Here is a 17960-nt window from a genome sequence, read left to right as displayed (position 1 = left end):
ACCCCATCCAACCCCCACAGATGTATGACACATGGGTCACAAATAAACCAGGCGGTGAGACAGAGAGAGGCCGATGAGTGAAAGATGTATTCAGAGGCTGCATGCATTCAGGGAGTTTACCTGGCTTTGGTCATCCCCTCAATTCTGCACTAGGAACAGAGACAGCGTGCAAAAGGGACAGAGAGGAAAATTTAGCCAATCTGGAAAGATGAGGAGGCGGAGGAATGGAGGCAAGGAAACAATTTCCAGGGCAGAGAAAGCATCTTAGCAAGACAGGTTGTTACACACTGGTCACCAAATCCAGACAAGAACAAATGACACAGCATTTGTTTTGCACTGAAAAGAAAAACAAGACCTAAAGCTGCTAGAAAGATGGAAAGAGACGTAGGTCAGGTGATAAATCTATTAATAACAAGCAGTATCATCTTCAGAATATTGTAATGTAAGATTAAACTCTCCCAACTTGGTTTTCACCCACATTTTCATAAGAAAACAAAGAGTCAGTTAAATGCAGACTATTCAGAAGGTTATGTATTCGTATATACTTACTGTAATAAAGAACAAGAGCTGGAGCTGAACTATAAAAACATACTACTACCCTATAATTTCATTTGGTAAATAAATTTGCTTTGGCAAAGCATAGGGACGTCCCGTATGGGTGCGATGATGGGTTCTGTCAAGATTTTTTCTCTCTGTGATCACTGTTCATCTGCTCTTTACTCTTATAACACATTAGCTTGTATACTTGTCCATAAAATTCCTTGCAGTGTTTACATGCTTTCAAAGCCAGAACTCACTTTTAACTACACACACACAAGTCACTAACTAGACTGCAGATATCTTGGCAATATTTGGTTCAAAGAAAACCGAAAGAGTCTTTTCCGAATTATTCTGAACATTTTTGCACCCTTGATCGCAGAAAATGTGCTGCACTGTAAACCTAATGGTTCACTTTCCTGCCTACGTACATGGCTGGTGTGTTCCTGAAGGATTCGGCTGGAGGACACAGAGTACTCAGACCATACATAAGCCCCTGTACCGTAAATTACTATAATATTATTTTATGGAAAATTAGTCTTGGGGGACTGGCGATTGATATCTGAAGACTGGCGGACAAAACATGGCATCGGCAAGTCGCCACTCAGTTTTTCAAACATTTTCCACTATGCATGCAGATAATGATCTAAGAATTTATTCCATAAATTTGTGCAGGTTTCCACGTAGAAAGACTCAAGAGCATTTATTACGGTGCAGAGGTAATAACAGATGTTATGCACGTAGTACAGATGTGGATGACGTCTCTCATCCTCAAGCCCCTGCCATTTATGCGAGTACTTCATCTTGCGGACGTGTAGCATAAGAGCAATATATGCAAGGCAGACATCTCCTAATCGGTGAGAAGTAAAAGCAATTACTATATACGGCATGTCCCGTCTCAGGAGGGACAACAAGCTGTTGACTAATACAGGGAAACCCAAGGGGCTTCAAAATGAACAGACTGAAACTATTTCTATTAATTTTAGGGTAGAAACTTACCACTTTTCTCCTCTGTCAAGCACGTGGGTAGTATTAGGTGAGTTTTGAATGACAAAAGCAAACTTTGAATTAATTGAACATATTCGATTAAAAGTCTCAAAACTAGGAATCTAACTTTGTAAAAATAGAATGAAGGGAGGGGCATGGTGGTAGGATTCGATCTATTAGGGACACTTAGGATGACAAGGTACAAGAGAGGTTACTTTCTGACAGCACAGGCTACCAAACATTGGTGTTATTAGCATGTATGGGGGGTAACTGGAAGTCTGCAGTCTAGAATACTCGTACCACTACAGCTACAGCGCATCATCTACTGGGTTCTTGCTAAGCCTGCCTCATACATATCTTACCAGCGCAGAACATTGGGGACTTATGGTGCAACTCTTCCATTTTCTGGGCGAACAGGGCGTTCATCTCTCGCTGCAGGGTGCCCACAGCTCTCTTGCGGCTGTCGAGGACAGAGCGCGGAGGCAGCATAGGAGGCGACTCCAAGCTGCTCAGACTGCCAAGACTGTCGCTGCTGCTACCGTCACTGAGCGAAAGCCCTTCGCTTGTATTACTGTTTGTGAAGAGGGCAAACGCTGAGCCGCAAACAGCGCCATAGTCGGGGGGTGTTGCCTGCTGCCAACAGATGCTGGTTCTGCAGTCTGGTGTGAGGCTCGCCGCTGGCGTGACAGTGTTGGTGGTGCGCCTGCGAGGAACGCTGCAGGATCGACTGTTTCTGTGTGATGCTTCGGACTGAGGTCGGGCGCCTATAGTTTGCCTGGCTTTGGATCTGGGGAATGGGTTAGGTCTGAAGAGAGCCTGGGGCAGGTATTGTAACTGGGCCTCCATGCAGGACTTGGTTTTGTTAGAAGACTGCTTTAAGTCTGAGTGGGGAGCTATAGTCGGGGTCATGGCAACGTTTTCTGGTTGAGCTTGTTTCTTGCCTGAGGAGGTGCAGTTATATTTCTCTTCTTCTGCCATTTTGAGCTTGCATCCCTGCCCTTCCTCAACCTGACATTTTCTTTCACCCTCAGGACTCTCCTTTGAGCCAATCACACACGTAATGCAGTTGGAGGACATCCCTATCCTGCCTGAGCTGTTAAGTGCAACACGGGCAAATACCCCTGGCTTCATGTCCAGCGGGTCCTGAAAGCGGAGCCGACTGGCCCGCTTCAGAGGCTCACTCATGGGTCGCGGCTGAGCAAAAAGCGAGGTCTTACCTTTACCCTCCTCGGGGTGAAAAGCCCCGTTGGTGTCAGGGCCATCCTTGGGGCCCTTGGTTTGGTGACATCCCACTGAATTGCGATGTTGTGGTGGTGTGAACTGATGAGAGGCGGCGGCAGAGGTCTTGCACCTGTCCTCAGACTCTTGTTCCTCACTGGCGCACTCTGAGCTACAGTCTTTGGTGTCGATGGCGATCTCTGGGAAGCCCTTCTTGAGCTTGGGCTGACCTTTGGTGGGTGCGCTGGCAGTGCGACGCAGGAGGTGGGCACCAAAGGGGTGCTTACGGTTGTGGGGTACAGCAGCATGGCTGTCCAGGGAAGCCTGCTTTGGGTTTCTGTGGAACAGCCCTTTTATGCCGCTGGCTGCTCTGGCCTGACAAAAACACAACAAAACATAATTTTCAGACACACAACCAATCTTAAACAATAATGCACGTCACAGAGAGGTCTAGGAACAAATTTGCCACAATGCAAGTGGAGTGGTCCACACCAGTGTGTTATAGCAATAATGCACGGGCTGTTGTACAGTGAGCATGCTTAAAGACTTACAAATTCCATCACTATTCACAATTACCCAATAGATTTCCTGTAACCTATGAGAATTATCACCCATAGATTACACTAGCATGATCTTTCACCAGTAATTCATGCTGGCTAGCTTTGAACGCCACTCAAATTCAAAATGTTTCACATTTTGAGATGCTACACATCTATGTACAGCACCTGTAGTCCCATTGGTAAACCATTAGCATGCTTGAAGCTAACGGGTAAAGTTAAACACACAAAGAGTTGCTCAAGTCATTTGTCTCTACAACTAAATACAATGACGGTTGTGCGTACAAACCAACTACTACAAAATAGTAAATGGACGACAAAAAGACTACACAACAAAAGGTTAAAAGTAACTAAAAGAATTGACCGATTTATAATGAGGTTGACATATTTTGCTACACGTAAAGTATATGCGTTATGCCATTAAAACTAGATGTTTTACTTTTATATTACCTATTGATATTTTAGTTGTATAACCAGAATTACTAGAGGGCTGAAACACGATTAGCTGGCGTTCAAACTCTTTGCGTGTTTGGTTAATAATCAGATTTGCACACACTTGATGCACTGACATGGCTTTAGGTGCTACATGGTACAGGTCATAAATCACAACGACGGACAAAAATGATGAGAAGAACAAGGACATTCAGACAATGGCCGTGATGAGTGTGAAAGTCACTTTGACTTTCTCATAGGAAATATTGGACCAGTCCACACAGATGCAAAACTGAATGGAGCTTTAGTGGGATAAGACATCATAGGATGTATTTCCACTGCAGGACGTTTCAGTAGGGAAAAGGAAAACATGGGAGAAAAAACTAAACAGAACAAAAATGTAAAAAAAAAAAAAAAAAAAAGTCTTGCCCTGCTGTAAAAATACAAATCACAATGTTTTAAAGGAACTTTTCTGCCTGGTAAGTTTGTGGACATAAATTCACGGTAACTAAAAATATATACACATAATATAGACTGAAATGCAAAAATTTATTACTAAACTAATGGTTTAAATAATAAAAAATGGAGGTAGGGTTTAAGAGCTCCAATATGTGGTCCAACTGCTCTAGTGAATGCCTTTACTAAAGCGTTATTGAATTGCATATCTAGCACAGGGCCAGCGCCACATCTCCAGCTATAACAAATGCTGTCAGGTATGCTCAATGAAAGTAAGCATGGAAAGAGAAATAAATGTTGTCAAAGGGACAACCTTGTACAAAAAACTCACAAGTTAAGAAAATAAATGCTGTCCGAAGAGAAAAAATATGCAGCCATCACTGCAGCGTGGTAGATTTCCTGACTCCTGGATTTTTTTGGTAGGAGGATTAGGGGGTCAATGAGAATGCAGGCAAGTCAAGCCTTCATAACTCATGTGAGGCATGAGTTGGCCTTGTAGTTGGGCTGGACAGAAGGGGGCGTGTGCAAGGGGGGTGAGGGGGGGTCATTTAGGTGGAGCGTGCGGCTCATGCAAAATTCCAACTGGATCAAACTACACCTGAGTTTTGAGTGGCAGCCTCAGGACTCCTAAATATGTCCTGCTTCTAATTGAAGCATTTCGTAAAAGAGGGGTCCACTGAAATCACAAACAAGACAGACAGGCAGAGGAAAAGAGTAAAAATAAGAAAGGGAGAAGATGAGGACAGAAAAAAAAGGAGGGGTGGGTTAAGAGAAAGATCACAACAGAAGGCTCATGGCTACAGTTGAAGAAAAAGGAAGTTTAAAACAAGATAATACGAACAACAGAGCGACCATTTACAACATGGCTGGAGACTGCTTAGTACAATGAAACAAAATGGATTTTAAATGAAAATAAAACAGTCAAGAATTAACAACAACCAAAAAGAAATCTTCAACACCACCATTTTATCTTGTAATTGTTTCATACATAAATATACTACACTATGTATTGTACCTGTCAGCATTTAGGTTTTTTTTGTCAGGATGTGGATGCAAAATTAATTAGGAGTCCGGCTTTTCTCTGTTTTTGTCTGTTCCTTAGTGATGAAGGTAGATATTTTGGCTAAAGTCATATTTTGCAAGTGTTGGGTGACCAGCACGTATCAACAGGCATTGTCCAGACAATTTGTTCTTAAAGTCTTTAGGAGAAACGCTGTCCTACAAACATTGCTGACTTAGCAAGGTCAGATTTATCCTGACATGCCCCTCAACTATGCCTGCAGCTGGTGAAAACAAGCCTTCAAGGATCCTCCTCCTGGATATCTGAAGACTGCTATGCTAGGATTGTTTAGTTCAATGTGCAAGCAGCCTGTTTCAATATTAGATCTGGGAGTCTTTCCAGGTATGCATCCTCAAGGGACTTTACATTTCTCAGAACCAGAATCAGAATGCATTTATTATCCTTGCACGCAGTACAACCAGAGTGTAAAGTCTGTTTGTGGATCTCTTCTTACGTTACAATGTGCTCAAGCACGAACCCACTAAATATTTTGGGGTTCATCTCAGTTTCTGGAAAGAATAGAGGTTGTCTGTAGAACACCAACCCATTGCATAACACCTATTATTCTACAGCTGAGCCACTTGATTTCTCAACAGTCTGTGATTGCTGAAGCTTGTAAGAAGAACTGTAAACTGGAAGGATTTTCTGAGTGGAACCAAACTTCCTCTTGGTCTGATTTGGGAACCCCACGCACAATTGCTAAATTAGAAATCTTTACCACTGACTGGTGGATGAAACCCACGTCGGTTAACTGAGGATTCTGAATAACAGTAAAGAGACCATTTCAAGAATAAATGAATTAAACATTTAAAACGGAGCAACAGAAATCGAGATTCATCACAGCGGGCGATCTATTTACAATCTTCTACTCCAGTTTTGTTTTCCTCCCTTCTACTGTGTGAACTGCAGCCTCAGCTTTCTGTTTCGTGACAGCTGACAGCCACATGGTGTGGTCTTCTGCTGCTGTAGCCAAGCTGCTTTAAGGTTTGACGTGTTGTCAGATGAGCTCTTCTGCAAACCTCAGTTGTAACAAGTGCTTATTGTGGAGGTTACTGCTGGTTTTCTATCTGCTCAAACCAGCCTGGCAATTTCCACTGGCGTCAACAAGGCATGTTTGCCCAGATAACGGCCGCTCGCTGGATAGTTTCCTCTTTCCTTTCAGACCCTTCTCTGTACAGTTCTGCATGAAAGTTCCAGGAGACCAGCAGTTTCTCAAATACTCAAGACAAGTCTTGGACCAACTTCGCCACATTCAAAGTCACTTAAATCACATTTTTCTGATGTTCAGTTTGAACTTCAGCTGATCCTCTTGACCGTGTCAACACGTCTTACTGCAGTTGCTACCATGTGATGAACTGATCAGATATTTGCACTGTTGAGCAGTTGACCACCTCATGAACTGGCCTTATGTAGCATGATATGGTATCAAAAAGCTGTTTTAATTACCATAGACCCATAATTTAATGTAACTTTCCAAAACAATCTCCTGAGATACAGTACATCAATACTTTGAAATAGAATAAAGGTGATATATCTTTCCTCAGTTTACCTACCTTACCAGTGATGTCATTCACAGCCACATGAACAAAGATGGAAGCCTCCTCCATACCTTCCAAGTACACGTGACGATAACCTGCAAGCAAAGTTTAGATGATTTGCATTCTGGTTTAGAAATCTGGTTGTAGATCTCAAAAAAAAAAACAAGAATTTTAGAGGTTGTAAAAACATGACCCAGGTGTCAGTTCAATCTAAAAGCCAATGTGTCTCACCTGGCATCATGCTGTTGAAGGCGATGGTTCGCTGGCCGATGAAGTCCTGACCGATGGGGTCGTGATCCCATACGAGGAAACGTATCAGGGCCAGCTCTGGCATGTTGACTGTGAAAACCAGAGTCTCCTCCCACATCGGGTTGAACCCTACATGTCCACATTTCCAAAAGATGCAGCAAAAGGTGTGGAGGAAAGGGACAGAGGGTAGGACAGGGAAGAAGGGAAAGAGAGAAGAGTGTGACAAACAAGAAAGAGGACAAGTCAGGCAGATAAATAGCAAGGATAGAAAGGACACCAGAGACTGAGGACAGATAAAATGAACGAGCCTGGAGAGTGTATCAATATTTCAGGGTTTGTATGCGAGAGAGAGGGAGGCCTGTGAGGTGCTGCCTCTGCAAATCCCCTAATGCTGAGCTCATCAATTATACATCAGAGACCATAAAGGCAACTAAAACACACATAGGCAGAGAGTCAGGATCATGAAATGTATTGCTCCAATCAGTTAGATCCATGTATGTCTGGACACATCGGCACATTTTATGTTATTTTAGTTGTTTATCAAAACGTATTTAATTTACAGTTACACAGCAAGCATGTGCTTAAAGTGCACTCTCTGCTTTAATTTGAGGGGAACCCTATTAGTGGGAAGGTGCCTGTCCCACCTCCAGGAGTGCCTTTGCATGCAGGTGTGTTCCTGATGGGCCTCTGCCTGGGGACATCTCAATAACACCTCTGTTGGCGAAACTGGGTCATAAGGAGGGGACCACAAGTCAATATCTAGCTCCTTTGACCCTAGTACATCTCCTGGTGCATGGAAGTCACAGAACAGTGAGCTGCACTAGCAGGACCGTCCATGGGGCTTTGTCCTTATGAGGCTTACTGGGGGTGTTGTAGCTTCACAGGTCTGGCAGTTTTGACATGCAGCAATGGAGCCCGTGATGGGCTTAGGGGATTGCCCACGTGCTTGGGAACTGCTCGTCTGAGAAAGGATGTAGTCAATCCCTGCAGAGAAGCACTCAGTTCTGTGACTGAGTCTCCTCTAGCCATAGCATGTCTCCCTTGTTTCACCAGCAGAGGGTGGCAGCTCAGACACGCAGCTTCAGATTGTGACTGCTCTTTGGAGCTTAGCGAAGCACGGATAAGGTGGGGTTTACCATGCCTTCTCCACATCATCACAAGGGAAGTGGTATGCATGTGGCTATTTGATGGTATTGCAAGCTTTGCAGCAGCATAATTGGGTGACCTAAAGTATTTGAAGGTATTTACTATAATCACCACAACTCACCATTGTCATCCACCACTCTGGTCTGCTCTTTGCAGCAGTCCACTGGGAGCCCGATGATCTCCACCTCCACGAAGGGATCTATGATCTGAAAGGACAACATTGCACATTCAAGGTTCTGCTTCATACCAAATACAGATTTGCCAGCGAGAGTGTTACAACAAGACATCACTAAGTGAAACAGATAAAAACCCAACTACATTTAATTGTCTGTGGAAAGCATTCATTTTTATTGTGTTTAATATTTTCAGCTACAATTATACACGTGCGTCCTACCTCTCCTCTGTCTCCAAGCATAGAGTCTTTGGGTTTGGGAAGCTGTTGTCCACTGATGATCTTTAATACCAGCTGTTTCTTCATCTCACCGGGCCGAGGGTCCTCCAGGTTGGGGTTAAAGGCACCTGCAAGTGGGTGGGAAAGAAAGTAATCCATCATTTCTTGTAAATTCCTAAAATAATTATACTTAATGTATGTACTAATTATGTCACAAGCAATTGTAATACCATGTAAATTACAGTTACGAGATAAGTACTTGCAACTGGAAACACTTCTGAACAGATGGACTCTAATTTGGCCTTGAAATTAACTTAATCATAAAGGTGCACTTACTTTTGCACCTCACAGGTTGGATTCTCTTTGTCTACTTTCATTGTTTTGAGTCATTTTTATGCAGAAAGGTAGAAAATACTTTTAGGTGTCACAGTATAATTTAAATGCCAAAGGGTAGTTAGAAGTCTGTCATGTTTCAATGTAATGCTAAGCTAGAGATATAGTTAAAGTTAATACATATTCAGTATTCACACAAGCTGAAATTACAAAATAGTCCTTGGGTCTATGTTAACGATAAAACTCTGTACTACTTTCTAACCAACACAATGTGAACGGCTCATTTTATATGCTGACCTTCGCACATGCAGGCAGGTTTGAGGATGTAGCCACAGTTGCCGTTGCTGTAGAATTTTGCTCGGTTGAGCTGGAGGACCCGTCCTTCAGACTGGTAGTTGAGTGCAACTGAAATCAAAAAATTTCACTTCATTATTATCTGTAGGCCACAGGTGTCAAACATATGGCCCGCGGGCCAGAAGCGGCCAATTTGCAAAGTGCAAAAATTACATAGAAGACAGCAATTTTTCAATGAAAATAACTGCTGTTCCTAATTTGTGCACTGTTTTAAGTAAGAGAAGTGGACAAAAGACAACACTGAGACCCAGGACTAAACAGCAGACAGCAATGTTTTCAAATTTCACTTATTTTTCTAAAGAAATTCAATTTTTTTTAAACGGTAGTTTATTAAATGTTAACATTCACCCAATTTACTTGTAAAAAAAATGGAAAAAGTTTGGAGCTGTCGTTACTTATAGGTTATCATTCTGTCATCTTACTGGTCTGGTCCGCTTGAGATCAAATTGGGCGGAATGTGGCCCCCGAACTAAAGTGAGTTTGACACCCCTGCTGTAGGCTATAGGCAGTGTTGTGCATAATTTTTCCAACTGTGAGTGTAGACGTGAGTTTTGCTCAATCTGGAGGGAAATAATGACGTTCAGCCCCGTTCAGGAAAAGAAAGAAAAAATAAGTCATCTCCGGCAGAAACTACTGATCCACACAAACATTGCGTTTGTATATACAGTCAATGGTTATTCAAAAAAGCAGCACAGATCCTGGGGGAAAAAATATGACGGGCTGGGGATGGATGGGCAGGTCAGTGAAGAGAAAAAATGGAAAAAATGAACGTAAACTGTTCAATTTGGAGTATATGAATTTAGTTTAAAATTAAAAAAATGTGAACTATGAACTAGTTCACTTTTATCTGTGCGAACTCAACTAGTTCTTGTTCAGTGTAAATTTGCACAACACTGGCTGTAGGATATTTCATTTTATTATGGCTACATGGAAAGACATCTGCACCACTGTCAGAAGCTGATAATCAGAGGTCTTGACAAGTTGCCAGGATTAAATCAAGGACTGGTTAACGTTCTTTCCGCCCGACTATTCTGAATACAGTGTTCATGGAGTACATGTCCATTTGGGTGAAGCGCATACCAAGCTGGCACCCGGCGTTCCAGAAGGGCTGGGGGTTGAAGTTGGATGAGTCCACGCGGTAGGAGGAAGGGTAGATGCGGGAGAGCTGTCGCTGGTTAAACTGAATGAAGGATGTAGCTTTCTGCTGCATCACCTGGTGGGCTTTGGTCTCGCTCAGCGACGACACCTGCCAGCTGCAGTTTGCTGCAAAGGAAAACACACAGGTACCTTTATTTTTCTTAGACTTGAATAGACTTTAGTCATCTACAAGGAAAATTGTTTGGTCACAGTAGTTCAAGTACAGTAGTATGACACATGGCAATTACCACCAAGACTATATGTCTACCATGTCCCAGACGTCTGTTACTAATGTTCTCATTTGGTGGATCTGTTCATTTACATTTCTTGATCAGTTTATCGCTGCATTTCAAGAAGGATTTTGTCTACTTTTTGTTTTGCTGTTACTTTTTAATTTTAATCGTGGTATTCACTAACGAAGGCATGAATCGCAGTGCATGCAAAACCCAACTCTATGTGTAGTGTGTACTGTTTCAGTCTATAAACATTTAAATTGCATCTTGTCCCTGAACACAGATCCCTTCTCTGCCCCCCCGGAAATGTAGTTCTCATAAGTAAAGCTTAGCTGTATGAGTGAATAAAGCTAACACCTGTACAGAGTGAACCTCACTGCTCACCTTGTGCCTCAATATCATACAGCCCCACAGACCGTGTGTATTTGACCAGATCGGACAGAGCTCTGGACAGCTTCATGGTTTTCTTCTTTCTGTAAGGTTAACAAAGGTCAAAGGTTACACAAGTACACTTGTTTACATGTTTATAGAGCATGCAGTCAGCCATTTTGAGTGGCTTTACCTGTATATAGAGGAAAACAACACGAGTATAGGTGTGCATGTATGGATTACTGTTTTAGAGGTGTGTGTTTGTGTGCAGCATACTTGCTGTGGTGCACAGGGGCACGGGAGGCGCTACTTGTGCTTTCTTGATCTGTATCGGTGTCTTCAAAGCTTGACGCCTTCTTCAATTTGGATGTCTTTTTCTGCAGAAAAAAAATAAATAATTAAAAGATGAATTCATATTGAAAATAAGCATTAGCCGCAATCTCACTATTACTGCTATAATGCAGGTTATTTAGAAACAATTTGGAACCTCCAAGGCACTTGGAGGTTCCACACTGTTAAATAAGTTTTTAATATTTGGGCTAAGTGGGAGGCATTTTCAAGTCAAAAGGCTCAATCTGAGTGAAGTCTCAATGAGTCCCAAACGAGTTACAGGTACTTTTTAATTTGAAAACTGCAGTCATCAGATTTATCAGACTCGAGTACATGTCATGTAATTATTAGTTTGCATTGCCATTTTAATTGTTGTAACTTAATGTTTTGCATGATTTTATTAAACATTGGTGGTGCAACAACCCTACATGTCAGATTCAAGACGTCTGGACTACTTTTTCAGTTGCACAAACTTAAGAACCTACAGAAAACTAAGAAATGCAGAAAAGAAGAGTTAAAATTAAACTGAGATGAAAAGGCAAACCTTGCGTTTAGAGAAACTCCTCATGAAGGACCGGCCTGTGCGCTTGTTGCTGTTGGGATTAGCTTCGTCTGCGGTGTCTGTCCCATCATCACTTTTACCCTGAAAGCAGATAGCAAACATTTTTATTTCTCTAACTGGAAGTGTATGTATCTGTACTTTTCACTCTGAACATACAGTCTGTTTGTGCCACATTTCTATCACCTACTGACCTGGATTTTATTTTCATTAAGTTCTACAACTTAATACAACTTAATAGAATACAACTATTCAACAATTCAAACTGGTTGGTCTTAGGAAGAAATGTTGCTTGACCTGGAGCAGTGGTTCTCAAACATTTCCTGGTATGCCTCAGTTTAGAAGCTAAATAGGTATTTACAGTATAGTAAATAAATATTCAAACAGTGATTGACAGTGATTAGAGAACAGTCAAGGAGGATCTGTCGTGTATTACCGTCTAAAGAAAGCAAGGCAGAAAAAGAAAGAAAGAAAGAAAATGCCAGAATAATTGAAGGATAATATTGCATGGTTTGCCTCTCAAGAATCCACAGATCATTACAAATGTACAAATGCCCCACGATACAGTATGTGATCACACTGATGATATTAGTCATAGGTCTTTTGTTTGCATCCCTTGGCGTAATACGTAGCTCAACAGGAGGGTTTTCAGAACTGGAAAACTGGTCAGTATGTTTGCTATAAATAGCTTTTTTGCATTTTCAGATTGAGAATAAGTTAAAAACCTTGATGTCAGTGGGTGTTGACAAAAGCTTAAAACATAGTTTGGGTTGCACAAGGTTTTGAAAGCCAGAAACAAACAAACAAAAAAAACTACTTCACACTACTAAAGGAATGTGATCACCTCCAGATGTGGTCTGAGTGACTGGATCTCAAATGTGTCCTAAATGTGTATTGGGTGCGTTCACACCTTTCAGCAGGTCACTCAGGATCTAAGTCAATACCAGGTGTGAACAGGCCAAGATAAGCAGGACTCCCTTTGGGCATTTACCTTGCTGCCAGTTTTGTCATTCCCAGCAGGAGGGAGGGCTGTGATGGTGAAGCTGTCCGGGTCCTCTCGGTCCCGGATCTTGGACTCCTTCATCAGGTTGTCCAGCTTTTTCTTGGCCATGCTCTCCACCTGCTTCCTGTTAGAGGTCTGGAGAGAGAAGGAGCGGTTACATGGAGCATGATGATGACAGGATCATTCAGTATCTGGAGAGGTTTTCCTGTCTGGTGGTTTGTCTTTTTGCATGAGAGCTCAACCACATACGAATATTTCTTTTAGGCAGATGTGTCTAATAAAAGTTAAAAGCATGCACAATTTAAAAGGAAGAAACTGTATGTTACCACATACAAGGGAGGAGGAACCAGGCTCCTAACATCAGAATTTAGTTGAAGCACAAATAACACATGATGCAGAAATACCAGATCAACTCAAATTTCACATAACGAGTACTGATGGAGCAGTAAAATCCACAATTATTCATCTTCAACATGAGCTGCTCAGTTCCACTCGCCATTGCGTAAAGTACAGAGTGAAACTCAACGCAGCTTACGAGTCGCCGTCTAGTGTTTCAGTAGTGTAATTACAAAATAACAGCGCACAGGTATACACTGGTCAGCCACAACATTATGACCACTGACAGGAGAGGTAAATAACATTGACCATCTTGTGACAATCCAAAGTTCTCCTGGGAAACTTTTGGACCTGGCATTCATTGGTGTGGATGTTACTTAGACATGTAGCACCCACCTAGACCAGACCAGGCACCCCCACCCCATAGCAATGACACTCCTGGATGGCAACAGCAATCCCCACACACAAATTTGTTTTAGGAACAACTTAAAAAAAAACAAAAAAACATGAAGAACAGCACAAGGTGTTGACCTGGCCTCCAAATTCACTAGATCCCAAACTGATCAAATATCTGTGGGATGATCCACAGAGGCCCCTCCCCTCAAAGCCCCCCCACTAACAACATCTTGTTTCCAGACACCACAGGACACCCTCAGAAGGCCCATGTCCATTCTCACAACTGTTTTGGAGGCACAAGGGAGACCTACACAATATCAGGAAGGTGGTCATAAACCCCCCTACACCATACCTACGCCGTCAAGGTGTCACAGTACTATAAATTACGCTAGTTTAATTTTGTGACATGGTGCCAGGTACGGGTAACTCACACAAAACAAGTACTATATAAGTTCTTCACTCTTTTTTTCAGTTTATGAATTAAAAACGCTGTTGCACTACTCAAAAGTTTAACTAAATATTTCATGTCCTGTATTGTGTAACGTGCAGATAAATGGGAATAAAAATAAAAGGGATGTCCTCACTGATGTCACTGCCTCTCAATAATATGCACATGCTCAGTTTAGCCACATGGTGGTAGAGGTTATCCATAAACCACTACAGTAATCAGACCACAGGAAGACTTTTATATTGAATAAGTATATTCTTATTCAGCTGTTATTAATGAAGACTGTGGTCTAGTCAGTGTTTGAGGAAAATTGCATATTATTTTGTTAATCTTGGTTTGGTGGTTTCAGAGGCTTCCGCCCTGACAGAAAGAAACAAATGCTGAATTAATGAATGCCTACCATTTGCAATCATATGAATGCTTAAAGGAACAGTATGTAAGAAATGTATTTCAATTAATCATAAAATGGCCCTGATAAGTCACTAGACATGAAGATATCATGTTCATTTCAAATACTTATATCACTGACAACAGTGGTCCGGCCAGGATATTGTCATTTAAAAGTGAGAGTTGCAGCCCTCAACTGATGTTATTGTTGTCATGTTGTGTTTTGTTCTGAGGCGCCACCCTCCACCTATCTACTAATCACGAAGTCAGTAGAGTTTCGTCTTCCGGGTTGCCAGCTCTGCTCTAGTTACCGCAGCTGCAGCTACGAACGTGTTGGATAAAACATGTATAACGTTACCAAACCTAAAAGACCTCGTTATGAATCCGAACTACGTCGTGACAAAGTCCGAAATGAAAATGAAAACGGAGAAGAATTTGAAGACAGACGCCAACGTTGCTAATTTTCTCCTGGCTAACTTACTTGTACATAATGTAAATGGACATTTCAAATATTCACGACAGTCGAACAAAGTTATGCATGTTCGTGCAAAGTAACGTTACGTTAGCGCATACAGAGGAGGTGGGTCATCGAATTGAAAAGGTAAGGAATTGTTTGGGAAATAAAAACGGCGAGTCGTCATTGCTAACATTAGCAATGCATTATGAGCCCGTTTCTCTGTCATTATGCTGAAACGCTGAGGGAAAACAACATTAGCACGTCGATTATGGCAATGTGAAACGTAATTGAGAGTATTGAGTAGCCTAACGTTACCTCGGCAACCTGGCAACCTCGAGTCAGGGGGGAGGTTGGAGGGGATACACCGTTCTACAGTATTTTGAAAGTGATTGCAGTACCAGTTTTGGCCAGTTTTGGCCACAATCTTACATACTGTTCCTTTAAATTATGGTGTGGTCAATGCATGTGATGAGTAAAGTAACTTAGTTATGAGTAAAACTAAGTGTATCCATGATAAATAAGTTTTAATAGGTAATACAAACCACAGTGGTCCATCCTGAAACGCTCTCTCATCAATAAAGTACCTGCTGATCTTAATACATCACTATTGTTTTTAAGAAAACTACCGTGTTGTATGTTTTTGGTCCTACAACTCAAAACCTTCTCATCCCCGAGGCGGTCCTGCTTTCAAATGCACACCGATCACTGACCCACTTGCAGGCTCGGATGCAGCTATACAAACTTGTGCAGTTTCTCAAAAAATGCACACTACCCATAAATAATTTGGGAATGTTTTATGCTGTACTGTGCGTGCTGTTTTTGCATCCATTGATTGTGTTTGTGTCTATTTTTAGCTACTTACGCCCTCTTTAATTGCCCCTTGAGGACAAATAAAGTGATTGGATATGAACTGAAAGAGGATGAGAGAGTATGGCACATGACTGGGTGAGATTTCTGAGGTAATGACGGCTGGAATTTTTATACAGTACCTTCCACTTTGAAAGAAGCGAGCAACAGTTGAAGAGAAGAAGAGGACAAGCGGGAGGAGAGAAGAGCAGGAAATGAGAACAAATAGCCACGAGAGAGACAGACGCAAACAGCAGAGATAGCACTGCAAGAAATACTATATGCATAAGGAACAAGAGTAAAACACTTAATCACAGCTGCTTTGTTCAAACACTAACAACAGGAAACACAGGCACAGTTTTTTGGACAACGGGGATACATACATCTCCATTCATCAACTTGCAGTCGTCCTCCATCTCATCAGCACTGTCCTCGTCCGACACGTCTCCCTCCTCCGCATTCTCGTCGATGTTGGGAGGCAGTTTCTTTCCCTGTCGGAGAAAGAAACGGCACAAAATATGAGAAAGGTTTTTATTTTCAAGAGACGTGAAATGCAATGTGAACAAAGTTGGCATCTGTTGAGTGTGAAAACGTCCCTAATCCTAGTCCCAGTAGACATTTGTGCAAAATTTGAATAAACTCCCTCGAGGCATTTCTGACAGTATGCAGAGTTAGCTCTGTTTTTTGCATTTGGAAATTGTTGATGTCAACCCACAGCGTGTAGTCAAAGGAGCGCTCAACGCAAAAACAAAACAAATCCATCAGAGTCAGCGGGAACAAAAAATAATCAGTCTGAGAGAGAAACATCAAGACGACAGTAAAAAGTCTGGTTATCCATGAAAGACAATAGTAATCAAAGAAATACACTTCATAACATCTAGTCAAGTGATCAACTCTGGAGCTGCTGGATGAATTCTGTGTACAGAAATGTACTGTTTGTCCAGATACATCCAAAGGTAGCCATGTCGATGCGATGGTGATTTATTTAACAGTTGGACGATGTCCCAAAACTGTGAAATAAAACCAGGAGTTTTTTTGTAAAAAAAATGGAATACTGTGAAGACTGAGTCAGTTAGCCGATATCAATCCGATCGAGCTGCAATCAACTTGCAGAAGACACAATTATAGGTAGAATAAAACAAATCTAAACAACAAATAAAAACAAACCCTGGCAAAGCACAGGAAAGTAGGAAACGCATGCTTTGGTGGTGTCCATATGTCCCTGATATTAGGCAGTCATTCACTGCTAAGAACTCCCTGCAACGAATTAAAATTAACATTTTCATTATCGTTTTGTTAATTTGTCCATTTACATTTGTGTCTCTGAAAATATGTATAAAAATGGCTGCAGTTCTTAAATGCTTTATGTGATATTATTATTGCTCAGCCACTTTGAATTAAACCTAAGAAGTCTGCACTTTAAGTCCACACAGATTATAAGACTGTACATTGAATATGCTTTGGTAAACAGCAAATATAAATCGACTGAATGCAAAAACAACCTAAAAACATAATGGCTACTGGCTGTGGTTATGGCTGTCGTTGTCGAAAAGGATTAGACATGTAAAGATCATCTGTCTGATCAATAGTAAATTAAAAAGATTGACTTTTGAATGTCTATATGACTAAAAGACCGCCATGGAGGAGACGTTAGGTATTGCTGTTGTTTCTGTTGACCTGTTGTTAGTACAAGCCTTGCTAACACCGATCAGGCATAACATAATGACCACCTTCCTCATATTGTGTAGGTCTCCCTTGTGCCTCCAAAACAGTTGTGACTCATCAGAGAATGGACATGGGCCTTCTGAGGGTGTCCTGTGGTGTCTGGCTACACAATGTTGTTGAGGGGAGGGGCCTCTGTGGATCATCCCACAGACACTTGATCAGTTTGGGATCTAGTGAATTTAGAGGCCAGGTCAACACCTTGTGCTGTTCTTCATGTTTTTTTTTTAGTTGTTCCTAAAGTGTTTTTGTGTGTGTGTCTGTGTCAAGCTGCATCCTGCTGGGGATGGCTGCTGCCATCAAGGAGTGTCATTGTTATGGGGTGGGGGTGCCTGGTCTGGTCTAGGTGGGTGCTACATGTCTAAGTAACATCCACACCAATGAATGCCAGGTCCAAAAGTTTCCCAGCAGAACACTGACTTGTCACAAGATCATAATGTTGTGGCTGATCGGTGTATATGCTTTTATTTACCAAGCTC

General features: G+C 41.8%; 1 protein-coding gene across 1 annotated transcript in view; it reads right to left on the bottom strand.

The window, feature by feature from the left end:
- Window positions 1–17960, bottom strand: part of plch2a (phospholipase C, eta 2a) — a gene marked incomplete at its 5' end in the record, with an annotated part of 59631 nt that overhangs the window by 3448 nt on the left and 38223 nt on the right. Inside the window, 12 exons of the mRNA XM_084553349.1 lie at window positions 2742–3117; window positions 6801–6880; window positions 7017–7163; window positions 8302–8386; window positions 8575–8699; window positions 9202–9309; window positions 10339–10521; window positions 11013–11101; window positions 11274–11374; window positions 11872–11970; window positions 12878–13024; window positions 16143–16250. Coding sequence (XP_084409475.1) covers window positions 2742–3117; window positions 6801–6880; window positions 7017–7163; window positions 8302–8386; window positions 8575–8699; window positions 9202–9309; window positions 10339–10521; window positions 11013–11101; window positions 11274–11374; window positions 11872–11970; window positions 12878–13024; window positions 16143–16250 — 1648 coding nt within the window. The remainder of the gene's footprint in view (window positions 1–2741; window positions 3118–6800; window positions 6881–7016; window positions 7164–8301; window positions 8387–8574; window positions 8700–9201; window positions 9310–10338; window positions 10522–11012; window positions 11102–11273; window positions 11375–11871; window positions 11971–12877; window positions 13025–16142; window positions 16251–17960) is intronic.

This window comes from Chelon labrosus (genome assembly GCF_963514085.1).
Source record: "Chelon labrosus genome assembly, chromosome: 10".
NCBI classification, from domain to species: Eukaryota; Metazoa; Chordata; class Actinopteri; order Mugiliformes; family Mugilidae; genus Chelon; species Chelon labrosus.
Note: the sequence above shows the minus strand (reverse complement) of the source record. Positions and strands in the feature narration are given on the sequence as shown.